This window comes from Heterocephalus glaber, unplaced genomic scaffold, assembly GCF_053883595.1.
Source record: "Heterocephalus glaber isolate CG9 unplaced genomic scaffold, H.glaber_assembly_v1.0 deba00000470, whole genome shotgun sequence".
Taxonomy (NCBI): Eukaryota; Metazoa; Chordata; class Mammalia; order Rodentia; family Bathyergidae; genus Heterocephalus; species Heterocephalus glaber.
In genome coordinates this window covers 6,110,246-6,129,315 of record NW_028258145.1, presented here as the reverse complement: position 1 = coordinate 6,129,315, position 19,070 = coordinate 6,110,246, and the positions used below count along the sequence as shown (strand labels likewise).

The window sequence follows — 19,070 nt, the reverse complement described above, 5'->3', positions numbered from 1 at the left end:
TGAGTCACAGCACCCTGATCCTTCCATCACAGGGACTTGAGGACATTCTCCTGTGTGACTTTCTGGATGATGTTCCTATCCAAGACTTGAAATCTGTCCGGTTATTTAGCAAGAAATTTAAGCGGTGGCTTCTTAACGCATTGGAAGGTTTCCCATCCTTCTTACAGGTCTCTAAACTCAAAGGTAAGTCCCCACCACCCCCAAAACAAATTTTTTTGTTTTTAATTTTTATAAGTACACAACGATTACTTTCATTGTGGGGAGTTGGTCATATACACAACACATCTTTTCATTTTCCCTCCTCCCATCCCCATTCATGTCTTGCTCCTCTTCCTCTTTACAAAAGATCTATCTCCCTGTTTTCTACTATCTATCTTTTATTTTGCCCTTTAAATTATTTATATTTTGAGCTCCTCATATAAAAGAAACCATGTGATAGGTAAGCTTGTGTGTCTGATTTATTTTACTAAACATTGTAGTCTCCAGGTGCATCCATTTTCCTATGAATGCTTCAAGTTTATTCTTCTTTATGGCAGAGTAGTATTCTACTGTGCATAATACCACATTTTCTTTATCCATTCATCTCTTGATGAACACACAGGCTGCTTCCAAGATTTAACTATTGTGAATTGTGCTACTGTGAACATGGATGTGCATGGATCACTGTAATATGATGTCTTTGAGTCTTTGGGGAAGATAACTAGAAGGGGAACAGCTGGGTCCAATGGAATTTCTAGTTTTCGGTTTTTAAGGAATCTCCATACTGATCTCCATGGTGGTTGCAGTGGTTTACATTCCCACCAACAGTGCAGTAAGATTAAGATGAACAAGTTAAAGTTCTCACTGAGGGGACCCAGTCCCCTGCTGGGCAGGGAGCCATTTCACCCCACACAAAGCCAGCCTGGACCCCTGAGGGCTTGGGGCTCCCTCTCCCCTAGTCCTGGGCCTCGGTCTTGGCTGACACCTTCACGGCCTTCCTGGAGGCTCCCCTGTGAGCAATCGTATGGACTCAAGGCCAGTCCACGGGGAAGAGAATATGAGAACTGCGCTACTCCAGAGGGGGACCTGTGCCTCTGCACAGTCCCTGGTCACTTGTGAGCAGTGTGAGCCACTCACAAGTCCTTCCAGCCTCTTGCTGCTCTGTGTGAAGGGTCGCTTCCTCCTTACAAACCACCCCGTAGCCTTAGCTTCCTCTCACCTCCAGGAACTCTCTCGCCTGAATCACACAGTCCCCACTGACTCTTGAGAACGATTGTCCCCTCTGTCTGGCTGCCAGGGTGTGGTCTCTGAGTACAGGTTGAGCACCCTAGTCAGAAAACCCCAAATCTGAAACACTCCCCAATCTGACGCTCCTCGAGCACCAACTCGATGCCACAGGTAGGAAGTTGCACACCTGGCCTGAGATGACATGTTGTCACAGTGAGACGCAGGTGCTCCAGACGTGTTGTGCAAGCCAACCTTCAGGCCACGTGTGTGTGGTATTTATGAAACATAATGAACTTCATGTTTAGACTTGAGCCCCATCCCCAGAGAGCTCATCCTGTCTATGCAAATATTCCACAATCCAAAAAAATCAGAAATCTGAAACACTTGTAGGCCACCCATCTGGGAGAACATGTTGAGCCCTGGGCTGCTGCCCTGGGCTGCCGGGCTCCCTCTGGCCCTATGGGCCTTCCAGTCATGAGCCTGAGCTGTACCCGCTGGCCAGCCTGGCCTCTCTGTGCTGCTTTGGCTCTGGGGCCCTTTAAGTGCCACCAGACAGTCCTGCCCACTCCTGCTTCCTGGTTCTTCCCGGAAGCCCTCTCTGGTGTCCCTCCCTCCCCATGCTTCCCTGGCAGCACAGTGGCTCCCTCTCACCGGAGTCCTGCCTCCTCCTCTGTCGGCTCCTGTGCAGGCCTTGTCTTCCCCAACCACCCAGCCCCCAGATGGCACCCTGATCCTAGTTTCTGCCACTTGGAAACTTGGGGCACGGCCAGGCGGGGCCACAGCCCAGCAGACAGCAGGAGGGCAGTGCAGAAAGAGAGGGAGAGAGTACGGCTGTGCTTGCTGGGATGAGGAGGGGTCTGTGGAGGGGACAGAGGCCACACTAGCCTTCCTGTGGCCCCCAGCACCCACTCCAATTCAAGACCCCCCGTTCTTTCTCTCCCCCTGTGAACAAACAGGGTACAAAAAGAGCCCTGACAGATGCTGGGCTGACACCACTTCTGGCACATGGGAATATTTCAGCCTCAGGCACTGGGGAGGGTGGGAACAGCTCAGGCACCTGCTTCCCTGCTCAGCCCTGTGTGCCTCCTCCTCCCCCAGGGCACAGCATGGGGACCTGAGGACTGTACCAATGATGGCCCCATGCATTGTTCTCCACAGAGGTCACCATATTTTCAAGAGACTCTGGAGGAAGACATACCTTTCCAACATGGTAAAGGTAGGTCACAGGCAGGACCACTTGCCTCTCAAGCACAAGGACCTGAGTTCAATCCCTGGTACCAAAAAAAAAAACTGTATAGACTCTGCCTAGTGTGGCCACTCTAGCAGTGCTTGCATTGCACTAGCATAGCGCTAGCATCCAAGCCATGTAGATAGATTTACAGCATGCTGGAGAGCAGCACACTATCTATACAAGGACCAGAACCATCACAGGTTTGGCTCTCCAAACAGGGTCCTGGCTCTGGTCCCCAGTGGAGATGCAGGAACAGCTCTATGATGCTGGCATCCAGCTTGTGGCCACTCATGAATCAGCTTGGAAATCATATGGCCAGCAAAATAGGGCAGCATGGGGATGGTCACTGCTCAGGCCCAGAGGGGCACAGGCCCCCCACGGAATGTCCCTACCCTCAGCACAAAGCCCACATGAGTCTCGCACTGGTCCACACTGTCACCAGGGATCCCTGGGGCCTGGCTGTCCCACAGCACTGTCCCATCCAAGGCTGGCTGGTCCCTCATGTCAGCTCAGGCAGAGTGGCATTCAGGGCTGCACCCTGCTGCAAGCCTTCTCTATGCCCTGCGCCCCCTCAGCAGCATCTGCTTAACACCTCAAGCTCATTTTTTCCTCTGTGAAATCGAGGTGGGAGTGTGAGAAGATGATCATGCTCATCTTGTGCAGTCCCCAAATCTCAGGGTGTCCGCTGGCCACACCAAGGGAAGCAATACCTGGAGGCTAAACGCATCATTCAAGGTTCCCAACAGAAAGGATGGAGATGGCTTCTGAAGTCCCACAGTCCCTGCTCAGTGTCAGAGTCAGGGCTGTGTGGAAAACCAGTCACCTGCTACTGTCCCCTCTAAAAAGCCTGGGCTTGGTGAGAGGTAGGCAGAGAATAAGGGAGGGAAAAGCCACGGTGCCCCTGAGCCTGGATCACACCCCCAGGAGCAGCAAGGCTGGTCTGGAACAGGTGAGAGGTGAGCATTCCGGTATAGGTTGGACCCCATGATAGAGGATCCTATTCAAATCCGTGCTTCTTTTTTCTCCATGACAATGACAGAATCTTGGTAATGTGGAGGGGCAGATTGGGGAGCAGTCACACGCCATGGTTTGAACTGTCTTGACAATCCCCCATTGTCTTTAGACCACAAGGACGGTGCTGAGAAACATCAGGAAGGTCAGGCTCCTGAAGTCAGATCTCCAAGCCATCATCGGCCAGTGTGCCTTGAACATCCCTCTGAAGAGCCTGGCAAGTGACCCGAGCCACGCAGAGGAGCCCGAGAGCCACCCAGAGATGAAATGTAATCTCCTCCTGCACTTTTTCTGGTGGGGGTGTTGGGTGTGTCTACTCGGTGGTAGCTTGGCCATCACAGCCACTTTCTCAATATGGGACAAACTGCATTTCTTCTGGACTGGGCTAATGTGCAAGCTCACACAGGTCTTCCTGCCAGGGCAGTGGTGTCCCAGGGAGCACCCTGTGACCCTGAGGCCATGCAGCCTGGCTTCCAGGACCTTCCCAAGTATCAAGAGAACATCTTGCGGCTCCGTGTTTGCTGAGTAAATGAACGAAGGGAGTCTGACATTGAGTGTTCAGTGCTGCCGCTCGCTGGGCAGTATTTCTTTCCAGGGTGTCTCCCTTAGGAAAAGCCCTTGTTTTCTACATCCCCCTTGTAAACACACAGATTCAAGTGTTTCTTCCATCGAGTGGGAACTCGATCGACCTGGCTCTGTGCCTTGCGAGGTTCCAGTGCTCCCACTGCAGCAGCATCAAGTGTTCTTTTTCACAGCATGCAGTTTAGCGGTGGTGCGTGTTATCATCTTCTACTGCTTTGCAGACAGGTGATAATGAAGCTCTTGCATATTCTTGCCATTTGCTATCTGACAAGTGTAATAATTTTGGAAGAAAAAAAACTTCCTCCTGTAAAGAGCTTGGCCTGTGGGCTGACACGTGATGTCACTTGAGGAGCAGCATCTGCAGAAAAAAGAACCTTCTGAGACCTAGGGAAAGAGTGACACGCCCCTCCCCCAACGACAGACGATGGGCACCGGGAGGGGGCTGCGGGTTCCAGGCTCCTGGTTTGATGCCCTGGTGAGATCTAGTAGGCTCTCCCTCCACAGGCACAGCCCCTTCCTGGTTCTCTCACCAGAATACAACACTGCTTGCCTGGTCCCCGTGAGCTCCTTCAGGGAGTCGCCTGTGTCTGTTCTCCTTGGGCACCCAGCATGGTGCTGGCACACAGCAGCCCTTCAGTATTCCTTAGCCAGATGACTATGTGGGTCCAGCACCCATAAATTATCCCATCCTCTCCTTTACGTTGATATAGGGCTGACCTTGGTAAGGTTGCACTATTTATTAAAATACTGAACTACATCTATACTTGTTAGTAAATGGCCTGCCACCATCCTGTCCCTAGTTCCTGTCCCCCCAGCTCTCCCTAGTCCAGAACTCCCCCTTGACCATTCCCCTTCCTCCAGCCCAGCGCCATGAAGGTCAGCACAGAACCTCACAAGCTTCAGAGGCCCCCCAGCATCCTGATTAGTGAGACTCCCAAAGGTGCCTTGCCCAGGCATCCGTCCCCAAGAAGCCTCGGATGGCTGTTCTTTCCCCAGCATGAGCCCCCCACCCCCGTGCCTATCACACTGCCTGCTGGCTACTAAGGGCTCCCAAGCTCCTGTTGGCCTCTCTGACCATCTTCAAGAGACTGCAGAGTTTGGCTGGAGCGCAGCACCCTGACAGCCCCTGTAGGTACCCAGCAGGCTCAGACTCTGAGGTCAGGTTACCCTCAACCCAGCCTCAGCTAGGGTTTCCACAGCCTCCTCAGGTCTCTAAACTCTGCTACATGTGCAGTGGAGCTCAGAAAGGTGGGTAGATCAGAGCTGTTTCTTTCTCCCTGCTACCTGTGCAGGTAGAGGACCCAGACCTGGTGTCATACACTTGCTCCCTGATGGAGTGCATTACCCTGAGTAGGGTACTCTCTGGCTTTGATGTCCCAGCCCTGAAATGGCATTAATAATCAAGCCCTTTTATGAAAATGTCAAGGACAAGTGAGGTCATGTCTGCCTTGCAGTGAGCTCATCTGAAGCCAGCTGTGTGGTTACCAGGCTGGGTGGTTGTTTCCAGGCCTGGTTCTCTGTCGCAGCAGGTGGCAGGGTGGGACAGTGTGGCTGAACTCAATGGATGCTGAGGTGACAAATCCTTTGTGCTCCAGATGAGTTAGGGCCTTTGGGAATCCCTTTGAATTGATGTTATTTCCTTGGTTACATAGGACACCAACACCCACACAGGAAGGAGGCCAGCAGTCTTATTCATTTTTGTTTGTTTGTTTGCTTTTGTAGGTTTAAGCTGTTTAATTTCTTTGCTGGGAACATCAACAGATCTATTGATGTATTCCTGAATTGTCTGTCTTCACATCTCCAAGTATTTGTCTGCCAGGTACAAAGCTGTGATGTTTTATGGGGAAAACTGGGTGTTGATCATTCTGGCTAAATTACAGTCTACAGTGCCCATTCCCTGCCCAGGGGACTCTGAACCAGATGACTGCACAGTCCCATGCCCAGCTGTAGCACCTATCCTTTGTGTGTGAAGCCCAGGAATCCCTTTGAACTATCCCAAGCCCCAAGGCTATGAGCAAGCAGCTCTCTGGCAGTCAGTGTCCAGGCTGGCCTGGGTGTTAGGAGCGGGAATTGGTGTCCCACTTCTTTTGCAATGCCGAGAATCAGGGGTGAGGGCCTGTGACACAGGCATGTCTAGGCATGTGCATGGGTGAGCTTGTGTGTGCAGGTGAGTGTGCAGGTGGGGGGTGAGTGCAGGTAGGGGTGAGTGTGTGTGCATGATTGTGTGTTTGGGTAAGCATGAGTGTGGGTGTGGGTGTGTGGGTGTGTGAGTGTGTGTGCATGGCATGGGCCTCTGAGGAGGAGCAGGTTTGTCTCGGCAGACACATTCCAGTAAAGTGTCACTTGATCTCAAAACCTCAGAGATGCGCCCTGGGCATGGCTCAGTGGTGAGCACTTGCCTAGCTGTGCAAGGTCCTGGGTTCTGTCCCCAGCACTACAAAAACAAACCCAAAAGAACCCCCAAAGATGACTTGGTCTCGGCAGAGCGTGGCTCTGGCTTTGTGGCCATCTGCCTCTCAGGGGTCACTTCCACAGGGTCCCCATCCACAGAGTCAACCTTGAAGAGCTGGGAACAGGCCCTGTGGGTGGGGGAGTCAGGGTGAAGAACTTAAAAGGCAGCACATCCCACCTCTACAGCAGTACTTTCTGAAGCTGTGCAGAAGGATGGGGATGGCCTGGGCTGAGGAGGGCACCTGGTGTTGAAATGAGCAGAGAGAGGGTCACCTGTGCTCTGGAGAGACCTTGTGGACAGCAGTGAGCATGGGGGATGGAGCTTTATACAGAGGAGGAGGAGGAGGAAATTCCAGAGCACAGAACCAAGAACAGGGCCCCGGGGACCAGCACACAGCTTTGGGTATTCTTTAGTCTCTGGCCACATTGCTGCCACTTCCCTGCCCCTCCCAGCTTGGCCTTATTCATATCCCTGACCTCCTGGTCAAAGAGAAAGAGCAAAAATATTAGCCAAATCTATGAAGACTACAGAACCCAAAAACCCCAGGAAGGAGCTGAAAGCTGTGTCCACCCCTCAGAGGGTGTCTGGTTCTGTTCCTTAATTATTGAAAAACAATCACCCCAGATTGTGTGTGGTGTTTGTTCCTCCTTATTGGTCTCAGGCTGAGCTCAAGCTGCAGTGACTTGTCTGAAATTGCATGACTGATGAGACATTTATTCACTCAATAACTAAAGAACTTCCGTGTCACCGGTAGGAACTATCATGGTTTGCCCCCAGTTTTGGATGCTCGCTCAGCCCCTCACTTTAGCCAGGATGAGCTCCCAGAGACCACTGTGCCAATCCTGCCTGCAAGCAGCCTGACAGGCCGTGCTGCATTGTAAACCATGTGACACGGTGTCCCCAGGTCTCCACCCCAAATCTGCAGCCCACACCAATGAGGCATGTTAGGAAAATGATGTTTTTATAAGTGTGTGTCTTTGAAGGACCTGTTTTTGTAAAGTAGCTTAGTTGATTTAAAAAAAAAAAACTAAAAAAGAAGAAGAAAGCAAGCCAGATTCCTGTCCATAAAACACTCAGACTGTTCCACAGGAGGCCTTGGGCTTGCAGGAGATGACTAATGGCTTCAATTGCTAGCATCTGGCCATCTGCTATCGAGGGAGAGGACGGCCAGCTTTGTCACACATATCTCACTGTTCTTGGCCCATGCAATCCTTTCTAAAAGGAGGAACAGGAAGTGCCTCATGGTAGCAGGTCATGGCCAGTTGGGCCCCATGGTTGTCTGAATCACCCATTTCTGCCCAGAGGTGGAATTGCCCCGGGCTTCTTTCCTGGTAACCTTTTGAAAGGATCCTTGTGGGAGTTTTTGTAGTTTCATTGTCTGGAAAGTTAACCCTCACCCTTACCCTTCACCAATGGGAGGGAGGTCTCCCCAGAGCCCTGGTTCCTGGTGAGAAACATGGAGGGTGTTCACGTCTACCCAGAGCTCTGGAGAGCCCTGTGGGGTGCCAGGGCTCTCCATGAGGGAGAAGTGAAGAAAAGGGTGTTCCCTCCTTTCTGACCAGTCTCTCCATCTCTACTTTGGAGACCTTAGGGTGCCAGCCAGTGGGGGGGGGTCCACAGGCCATAAATGGAGAAATAGCAGAGGCTCCAGCACTCATGGGACACATGCATTTGAAAGTCACAGGACCCCAGGGTTTGTAGTTGACTTCAAGTTTGGCCAAGGCTTTCTCTGTACCTAGAGACGAGGGAGAGGATTTCTTAGTCTGCTGTGGCAGCATCTTACTGGTTGATACCTAGGTTAGTGTCCCACAGGTTGCTAGAGGACCTCACTCTAGTGGACACAGGCAGGGACTATCCATTCCTGAGATCACTTACAGGGCACAGTGGCCAGTGCTTTGTCTTCCCAGAGAAGCGGCTTTATTTGCATCCTTATGGGATACTGTGCTTCTTTATGATCAGATGTAGCATGCCAAAGAGTTAGTCTAAAATAACCACTGACCTTCCACCAACAGCCATGTGTAGGATGGAAATCAGACATGAACTAGTTCTAAAGAGGAAATAAAATGAAGGTTTACTATAGGAGGAAACATGGACAGCCCAGCCCCAGGGAAAGAGAAGCTGGCTGCTCCACAGACAGAGCAGCCAGTACCGAAAGACACACTCTACTTTTATGGTGTCTCATAGGAGTGTCATCAATCATTCACTGGGTTTTTTTCAAAAAGGACAGAGGATTTTAGTTATCGCATGGACATGAGTTTGCACATGGCCCAAATGTGCATAGAAATGTGCTCTATCCCTTCCCTGGGTGGAGATCTTACATGGGAATGCATTACAATGAAGCTGCAGTGATGCTCAGGGCCTTTATGCCCATCTTTGCCCGCACTGCCTCACCCACTTTGCCCATGCATCCCACCTTATTTTACTTGCTCACTTAATCCGCAGTCTAATCGACTCCTCCCCCTGTCATTTCCACAAGGAGTCTCACCTAGTCACTCCATCTCACCTCTCTGTGGTGACTTTCAATGGATTTCAGCATGACTGCTCCACTGCCTTTCTTTGTGGAGCTTAATAATAGAAAACTCTTAGACAAAGTGAATTTTTTTTTTTGGTACTGAGGATCAAACTCAGGACCTTGAGCTTGTAAGGCAGGTGCCAGAACCACTAAGCTAAATCCCCGGCTAGACAAAATGAATTTAATGGAGTTTATCTGGACAAAAAACAGCCCATGAATGGGGCTACCCTCAGAATCAGAAGGTCCAGAGGGCTCCACTCTGCAACGAGGCTGGTGTTGATAGATAGGAAAGAACAGAAGAAAGCAGAAATACAGAACTAGATAGGAACTGATCATTTCAATCTGAAAGCAGAGGTGACTTACTTATCCTGCTAGGGAAAACTAGTCTGTTAGCAGATTTGGCTAGTGTCTCTCTCTGATGAATTCTCAGAAGGTCAGATAAACACTTCAGCTTCCATCTGGTGACCCAGAACTTTAGCATGAGTGACTGCATTTTGTTTTGGTCTATTGGGGCCCAGAGCAGGAGCTCAATCCAAATCAGTAGCCTCACAAAACTGACCTCTTTTTTTAAAAAATTGTTTGAGAATGGGGGGGGGGGTAGGGCAATTTTCTACCTCCCATCTTCCCTCCACTTACTTGAAAGGACCCATCTCCACAGGAGAGGGGACGAGACTAGGAATGGTCCCCCTGTTAGTCTGATGGCTCAGTTCTTACGCTCGTCATTTTATCTTTTTTTTTTTCCTTTGGGATGTCTTTTAAGAATGCCTGTACATGACAAATGTGTGTGTTTGAGAACATGCTATTCTCGCAGATTTTATCATTAAAACCAGCATTTATTTTTCATACAAAAAATGTAATAGCCCAGCAAAAGCAAAGAGCAGTTTATTAAACTGGCTGCCAGCTTCCAGCTGAAGTGGAATTTCCTTCTCACTGCTGTGAGCAAAGCCATGACCCTCTGCCACAGGGAGAGTTTTGGTAAGTCAGAGAATATAAAATCTTTTTCTATTCTGTCTTGTAATATGAGTGTCTTTAGGAGGTGTGATCCAAAATAGAGTGAATGCTGCACTAAGTGCCACCCAGAAACACATGACAGTGTGTCCTCATCCACCTCATTCACCAGATCTGGCATGGTGTGACTGCTGGCTCTTCCCCAAAGTGAAAATGAGCATGAAAGATAAATGTTTTGAATTATTCAGGACGCCCAGGCAGCCATGACAGCACAGCTAAAGACACTCATGAATGAGGACTTCCAGAACTGCATCAGAAAGTGGCAAGAATGATGGGATTAGTGTAGTCAAAGTAAGGGGGAGAATTTTGAGAGAAATTCATGGTAATGCGTCTTTTACTTTAATTTTTAAAAATGTAAACATTCACCATATATTCCTATCACATCTCACATGTTATTAAAAGACTAAGAATGTACCTTAGTGGTAGACCGTTTGCTCATTGTGTTCAAGGACCTGGACTTGATTCTCAGGAAAGAAAGAAAGAAAGAAAGAAAGAAAGAAAGAAAGAAAGAAAGAAAGAAAGAAAGAAAGAAAGGAAAGAAGGTAAAAAGGAGAGAGAAAAGAAGGAAAGAAGAAAGAAAAGAGGGAGGGAAAAGAAGAGGAAGGAAAGGATGGACTTTTATAATCCATTCATCTCCTATTAATCTTTCTATGCTACAAGTAACATAAATACAGAAAACCATACAGGATGACAGTCATCTTTTTATTAATGACAAGGTGATAGTCCACTTAACACCTTCTTGGTCCATCATAGGTGACACGTAGGAAGCCCACCCTTGCTTTTGAATTGCACACTTTGTGATGTTTTGAGAAAGGAATTCTCCTTCAAATCAACTGCAACCTCTTCCGAATGCCCTCATTCATTAAGGGGTTAAATACAATTGTATAAGAGCCACAGTTGCACATTCATTTAAACATTACCTTTGAGTAATTGGAATAGGCCAGAGCTCCTGCTCTGTTTCTCAGGCAAACAGTAAGGATCATCTTCTTTATGGAAGAACAAGGAGCACATCCAACTCTAGGAACGGAGCCCAGTTTCCCCCTTCTCACACTAGATGGGCTTTAAATCCTCTGCTAGAGTGCCTGCTGAGTGTGGGTCACTGCAAGAGCGATGGCCCCATCACCTAACCACCTCCCGCCACACCCAAGTCAGCAGTAGGAACCACGCTCAGCCTCAGAAAAGCTGTCAGTTTCGCAGTGATGTCTTTATTGCCTCTCTGTCTGCCATCTATCAAGAGTATTCAGGAATCTGCTTGCTATTTAAATGTAGGCTTCTGGCATCTGTTCCATTTGCTGCTTTTGGACTACGTGACTCACATATTTCAGTCATGCCTGGAGGAAGAAGAGGAAGAGGAGGATGTGGGGAACCCCAAGGACATGCTCCCAGATGACCGGTCTCTCGTCCAGCCGATCCAGGCCCTTTTCCACCCTCTAGATTCTCCACTACCTCAGGAGTATGCAAGCCCAGGTGCTGGGCCACCAAGGGTGACACTGGGACACAAGAGTCAGGACCTCAGTCCCATAGGTGTGAGCAGCATGGTCCTCTGGGTCCTGGGCTTGCTGGTGGACACTGCCACAAGCAATAAGGTAGAGATATCAGAACACACACACACACACACACACACACACACACACACACACACCACAGAGTCATTTCCAGGGAAATAAAAACTATATGGTAGTTAAGAAACTCATAAAGATCACAGAGTCCAACACAGATAACAGACTCTAAACCCCTCTTTGCTTGCACTCATTTTGCCAGGAGTGGTTACAATAGTTTGCTTGCCCTTCTTGGAACAGCTCAGGTGTGCAGTGCAGTGACAAGTGACATGGTTAAGAATCTAGAGTCAAGGGATAGCAGGGTTCTCCTTCTCAGGGTTCTCCTGCCACAGCTGGACTCACCGAGCCATGAGCACCACTGCTAACCTGAGTTACTCACTAAAGATGCTGCTAGCATCCCAGGAAAGGCAGCATTGAATAGAAAGCATTTTGAAATGATTCAATTGGGGTACATCTTAAAAGATATAAAAATAAGAATTGCTAAAAAAAACAAAAAGAATTGCTATTTATCTAACACCCACATTGTACCCTTCATATCCATTTGAAGTTGTACAATCATATAGAATATCTGTTCTTATCATTGCCAAGGGTGGATGAGGAAACTGGGGCTCAGAGAAGCAAAGGGGTTTGCAAGGAAACACAGGAGACAGGGAAACAGAGGTCAGAGCCCTGGTCCACCTGCTCGCAAGCCCACTTATTGCACAACAGATCAGAAGAGTAGTCCAGGCCCCAAGAAGAGCAGAAAACAGGTTGGAGAGATCGAAGATAAATCCTCAAATGTCAGCAAAAAGAGCCAGTCTGATGCAGGAAGCAAAAAATGCCATGGTGGTGCAGACCTGTAATCCCAGCACTTAGGAGGCTGAGGCAGGAGGACCACTATGAGTTCAAGGTCAGCCTGAACTACATAGTGAGACCTCGTCTCAAACAACAACAAGAAGAACAACAAAGATGCCAGAAACTGTCTTAGTATTAATTTCTTAAACATCTATATGTATTTGGTGTTCAGCCACTATTTGCAGTCTTCCTTTTGTGGCTACAAGTTCCCTCTTGAATAGATGAGTTGCACTTACTTAGAGACCATTAGAAGCAAGTGTTTCACCCTTCATGTGGATCAGCAGCAGCCAGGGCCAGGACAATAAGTCACAGTGTAAAATTGTTCACACCCTACAGTCTTCAAAGTAATCAGATCCTTCCAGGGTCCTTTCCTTGCTGACAAACCCTCCTTCTGGTCTTCCCAGAGCCAGGAGATCCTATACAAACTGTTACTGAGCACTGCTCAGATCCTTCCAGGGTCCTTTCCTTGCTGAACAAACCTTCCTTCTGGGCTTCCCAGACCCAGGAGATCCTATACAAACTGTTACTGAGCACTGCTCAGATGAGAAAGCATGTGAGACAGACACTGTGCACAGGAGCTGAGGAAATGCCTCTGTCAGGCTTGCATTCCCTTCTGTCTGAATGCATTTGATCTTTGCTTGTTTACCTGGGGACAGTAAATTCACTTATCCAGCTGTATTCAGCACCCTCTGTCCACTTGACCCAGATATTGTTACTGGAATAAGTCTGGCTGCTCGCCATTCAAAAGCCAGTATTTAGGAGGTGAGAGTTGGTGGGAATAAATCAGATTTATTCAAGGCCAGCATCTTGGAGGCTCCATTCTGAGCCGAGTGGTATGAAGGTCTTTTACAGGGCAGGAAAAGGGGAGAAAGGTACAAAGGCTGTACCCTGAGTGAGGCCTTTCTCACCTAGGGCATGGGTCTCCTTTTTTCTTTTCAGAATATGGCACTGGATTGGGGCTAGCTCCTCTACTCAGCTGGGATGGATGCATTCCTTTTTTTTTTTTGCAGTAGCGGGAATCGAACTGAGGACCTTGTGCTTACGAGGCAGGCGCAGTGCCACTGAGCTAAATCCCCAGCCTGGATCCATTACTTTTATGCAAGTTAAATCCCACAGAAATTCACATGCTTTGTGTTAGCTGATGGGCTGAACTAAAAGGTCACCAGATAGTCTGGGTTGTATAAATCTAAAGAAAGATTATTTAATAGTTAACACCCTAATCCTTTAGGTGGGGCTTCTCTACGGAGTGTAGAATACCAGGAAAAAGAGAGAGGCTGTAAAGGAATGGGGGGGGGGGCAACCATGTGGAAGGGCAAAGGGAGTGGCTCTGCCCAGGATGACCCCTGAGGAGAGGCCCTTTAGAGTGTGTGTCTGTAAATGCAGTCCTCCTCCTCTGTGAGTGAGCAAAGCAGATGTTGTCATGAAACAGTGAAGTCCTGGCGCCAAATCGGAAATTTGATGTCCAGGTGGGGGCTGGGCCTCCTGGGCTGGGGACAATTTAGGCGCCACTGCAGGAGCAGGTGTTTCAGGGCGATGGAAGGAGGCTCGGTTCCGTCTGGAGAGGGGAGTGTCGGCCGTGCTGTGCCGAGAGAACGGCTCTCCCTGCTCCCTGCACCCTGCAGGATGTGCCCAGGCCTGGCAGCAGAGCCCCTCATGTGCTGCCCGGCAGTGACACAGCCGAGTTAACTCGGGAGCATTCTCTTGAGCTAAACAGGGCCAGCATTAGTGCTGGGCCACAGCAGTCAGCTCCCAGTAGCAAGTTTTCTCTGTTCACACTGGGCCAAGAGGATAAGCATAGGATAATAATCTCTCAAAGAAAAATAAATCAGCGACTCTTGTAAAGCACAGAAGGAGGAGTTTATTCAGGACCAGTGTGGTAGGTTAGGAACCACAGTGACTGACTCTTGAATAGAAGAGACTAGGCCCAAGTCCAAGCACAGCAGGGCAAGGGAATGGATAGCCAAGGACCCAGCTGGGGCCAATAGGTAGGAAACCACTGAGGGGAAACATCAGGGGTCGGAAGCGTCTGGCTGTGCTGACCATGGGTTCTCATGGAAGACAAGGCAGGATGACCAGTGTCACCCCGGGCTGTGGAGGATGTGGAGGACGGAGGACGAGGAACCTGCTCAGATATCACTGGGATCAGATATCAAGGGTGGGAGGCGCTTGCTAAACTGGCTTAGCAGGGCTCATTGCTAAGACTGGATTTTAAAGAAAGGCACTGAGGGACTAGGGGAAGGTGGAGGAGCCTGCTGTGCTTGACCAAGCAGAGTCTTGGTCAAGTTTTACTTGCTCCTTAGTCAGCAAGGTGACCCAGAGTTGACTTTTACTCAGTCAGGCATGGAGGGCATGGAGGGCCCACTCAGAGGTTCCCTTGGGCCAGGTCTTCCTGTGCAGCATTGCGTCCCTGTGGGGCAGGGGTGATCCTCAACCCCATTTCACAGATGGAATAACTGAGGTTCATGGAGGAGTTGAATAATTTTCCCAAGGTCACCTCACTAATATGGTAGAGCATGAATCCACAGCCCCCCACCACCACCCAGATCTCCTTGCATGGCTGTCCTTCCTGGCATCCTCTCTTCCTAGAGAGTACTTTGCCATGTGCTTAATTCCAAAATCAGTGGCTTCAAGTTGAATAAGTGGGCAATTCTCACACATAATTCCTAGGGTCAAATTCTACCTCTTCCATGTATTAGCTGAGAACCATGGGAAGTTGCTTAATTCAAAGGGATAATATGGAATTCCATAGGACCATTGTGAGTTTAAATAAGCTAATCATTATAATATGTTTAGAAAATTCCTTAGAACATAGTAAGTATCCAACAGCCACTCATCATAGTTACTATTGCTCCAATACTCTCCCCATCTGATGCCTTCCTTCACTACTCTCCATGCACCTCCCAGCTCCTCTGAAGCTCATTACAGTGAGGTTTGACCTATATTTAATTGGTGGGAACAATAGAGAAAATATTAAATATTTAATTGAACTACATAATAAAACAATACAAGCAGACGAATGACAGATAATCCAAGGTAATATGCATCAGAGATTAATTAAACCCACTCTGTTCCTTCATGCCTGCTGAATTAGCTATAACAACTTAAGCTACCACCCAAAAGTTCTGCTCCTCTCATTTTCATTGCCTTCCTTATTTGGCATTTGCACTCATCATTAATAAAAAGCACACCCTGGCTGTCCCATCTGCACTCATCTGCTGAGTTAAAGCCCCCATGCACTGCACATCTGTGACAGCTCCTCCTTTGAGCAATTAGCACTGCCCCACACCTAGATAACAACCAAAGTCAGCATTCTACAGCCACATCCATCTGTCACTCCAGCAACATTCAAAATGGGAAGATGCCAAGGCGAGCTTAAGAATAATGCAGACTAAATTAATGATGTTAAGTATGGAATATTCTTTTAAAAGAGCAAACCACATGGCTTTCACATTAGGTCAGGTACTCAGGATTAAATCAAAGCAAAATATTAAGAGGGAGAGGGAAACAGAGAAAGAGAGTGACAGAGAAAACAACTCTCCAGTCCTGGGGGAAAAGTGAAAGCAATTTTCTGAAAAAGAAGAAAGATATCTTTTCATTGAATGGTGATGTTATTGTTGAATCTGGAGAAAGAAAAACGTACCTTGGTGAATCTTGATGCCAGTGTTATGTTTTGCAAATCTTTGTCAAAATACATCAGCTTGTGGAGGATTTATTGATGAAATCAGACCAAGATAATGCATTTCTGTTGGTTTTAAAGTACTTGTGTGCAAGGATTTGCAAGTCTTCTCAGTTCTCCCAGAGCTAGGGAAGGATCTCAGATTGTCCCTGTTCCTCAGGCAGGTTAAGTGAGAGGCAGCAGGAAGCAAAATCAGAAGCTGTGAATTTCTTGAATCTTTTACGGCCTAAGCGAGCATCCCTTCAGCAGGCATCAGTTTCCTCTCATGCCTAGTGTCCTCTGATGGAGGTTGGAGGGAGAGCCTCTGTGGCAGCCTGAGAGCCCCATGTCAGCTCCAGGGACTGAGGAGGATGCAGGGCTTGGTGTCCTTGTGGAGAGGCAGCCACAGTGATCGGTGCCTCTGCCACACGAGACCCATGGACATCTCCCTATAGCACTCCCCAGATGTGCACAGCTGCTCTGAGCTCTCCACATCTGTCAGCAAGCAGCCCGCTCCAGTTCCTTTTCTTGGGAGGAGCCCACCCTCTCTCTTCCTCCCTCTCTTGCCCCTTCTCAGTTTGCTGGTACTGCCATGGTATCCTCACCAGACCTAGATAGAGTATTGCCCTAGGAAAGGAGGTGCTACCCTAGCAGGGACACAGGCACACACATTGTATTATGTCCCCAGGCAGGGACAAGGGCATAGTACATGAGTTCAAATGGCACTTCCTGGAGATTTCTCTCATCTTTTTTATTTTTCGGGACCTTGCACTTGAGAGGCAGGTGACAGAACCACTGAGCTAAATCCCTAGCCCTCTCTCATCTTTTTCTTTTAAATATTTCTCCCTCTTAGCTCGTCCAAGTATTGTTGGAGGACAAGGTCACCAAAAGTGCCATGAGACTAAGCGTCCCCATGGAAGAAGAAGCCATCGTAACCCTGAAAGATGGACAAAGACTTGTGATTCGCATATCCGATGTATCCTAAAGGTCTGAGAAACCAGTGCTAATATGAAATGTGGTTTAAATGAACAAGGCATGAGGAAGCAGCTAGAGTTGCCTTCTTAAAAATATATTAAATCCTAAAGCTTTTATATTGCTATGGAAAAGGTCTATATATATACTAGAGGTAGCATTTTATGTTCATATGTATTTCAAAGAGTTGCTCTTGAACAAACTATGAGCTGATCTGAAGAATAATTTTTGTCTCTATTGCTTTCCTTTTGGACTTTTACATGTGTTTCTATTTTGGGATTTAACCAAGAACACATTTGAGAAATCTTGTTGAGAATAAGAATGGTTAAGTCTCCGGAGAAAGATGAACTTTGAAGAATACAAACTGGTACAAACTGTAAAATGCCAATGGTAATATTTTTCTTCCCCTTGTTAATGACCCAGTGTAAAAAAAATTTGTAGAAAGATCCCCTCAGGCAATGAGGACCAGAAAAGCTCAATCTAATGCCCCTGTTGTTCTCATTCACTGGTACATTAATCACCTCGGTTCACCACCTGGTTTACTTAAAGAGGGGAAGAATTTTGAATGCAAAAAATGTGTACAATGAACACTCATGCCCTGCTTTAAATATCCTTTTATTCCTCTTTTTGAACCAAAATCCTAAAAATGTTGAATCAAGAACAAGTCATTGTTATACCAGATCCATTTTTATGTAACTGATTATGATATTTAAAAGGAATTTTAAAATTCATGCTTAACATGATTTCCGGTACAAAAGAAAAGAACAGAGAATATATTATTGATCTCATAGTATATTTGAAATGAACTCACATTCTTATATGAAATGAATTAGATTTAACTACAAAATCAATTTCATTTTCCTAAATGCTTAGAAATTTTAAAGAACCATAAGAATTGTATGTCTGAAGATTCACTAAGAATTATTCCTCTTTATGGTTAAAAAGAGTAATTGTATTTCAGAGCCCTGTATGACTCCATTTACTGGGTTCTCCCATTCCCCACTCTCTCTAGCAGGAGCAGTACTGGTCCCTGGTCATGGTCCTTTCCCTGGTGACCAGTGACTGACTGAACGTCATGGGTCTGCTCACAAGGAAGCAGACAGTCTGTGGCCTGAGTCAGAACAAAAGCAACAACAGGATTTATAAGTCTGGAACAGTGTGTTTTTGTTTGCATATTTGGGGGTAAACTGATTAGCTCAGTGCTGGCAGAGGTCATCCTGGGGCTGCTGTCCTTGAATGCCCAGGTTTATTAAAGTAATTTCAGTGTTGTTTTCATCTGCATCTCTCGAATGACCAGTGATGTTGAACATTTTTTCACATGTTTATTTGCTATTTCTACTTCTTTGTCTGAGAAATAAATGTCTGTTCATTTCAGATGCCCATTTTTGGATTGGATCTTTAAATTTGAGAGGTTTGATTTTTTAAAGTTCTTTATAGATTCTAGATAGTAGACCTTTGTCTGAGGGACCGCTGGTGAAAAATTTTTATTTCAACTGTTTACCTGCAGGACTGGAAGTCAGGATGCAGGGTGAAGGTGGTGAGTGGGGGGCCAGGGGGGCTGGGAGTCTGAAGTTGTTGCAATTTTTTTTTCATTTTTCAAACTCTGGGGATAGAATCCAGGGCCCCACACTCTACCACTGAGCTACATCACCAGCCTGAACTGCTGCGATTTTTATTGTTGTAGTTCCTTTCTAAATTGCCTTGGCTATAAGACAAGATACCTACTCTGTGGGAGTCCTCTGCGGGGTGGAGAGGAGAGTGACAGGAGAAGGGACACAATGAGAAGGTGAAGCCAAAACAGGCTGCTTCCTGGCTGCAGAAAGGTGAGGCGTGATGGCAGTGGAAGAGAGATTGCCCTTTAGGCCCCAGTCTTTTCCCAGGGCTCTGGAGTGGCTACCCTAAGGCCTCTGGTGTTGACCAGCAGCACTTATCCTGGGGGGTTGGATTCTGGGGCAACCGAAAGCATCAGGTTGTGCTGCAAATCTAGGGACGGATCCCAGGGTTGCACACGTGCTAGCCAATCACTCTACCACTGAGCCAAAACCCAG

At 47.7% G+C, this 19,070-nt stretch overlaps 1 protein-coding gene across 1 annotated transcript in view; it reads left to right on the top strand.

The window, feature by feature from the left end:
* Nucleotides 1–18,398, top strand: part of Rfx8 (regulatory factor X8) — a 58,016-nt gene extending 39,618 nt beyond the window's left edge. Inside the window, 9 exon segments of the mRNA XM_087201805.1 lie at nt 33–183; nt 2,365–2,376; nt 2,379–2,422; nt 3,561–3,717; nt 5,753–5,799; nt 5,802–5,849; nt 9,855–9,969; nt 11,272–11,588; nt 16,904–18,398. Of these exon segments, the coding sequence (XP_087057931.1) occupies nt 33–183; nt 2,365–2,376; nt 2,379–2,422; nt 3,561–3,717; nt 5,753–5,799; nt 5,802–5,849; nt 9,855–9,969; nt 11,272–11,588; nt 16,904–17,035 (1,023 nt within the window). The 3' untranslated portion in view covers nt 17,036–18,398.
* The last annotated feature ends 672 nt before the right edge of the window (nt 18,399–19,070 follow it).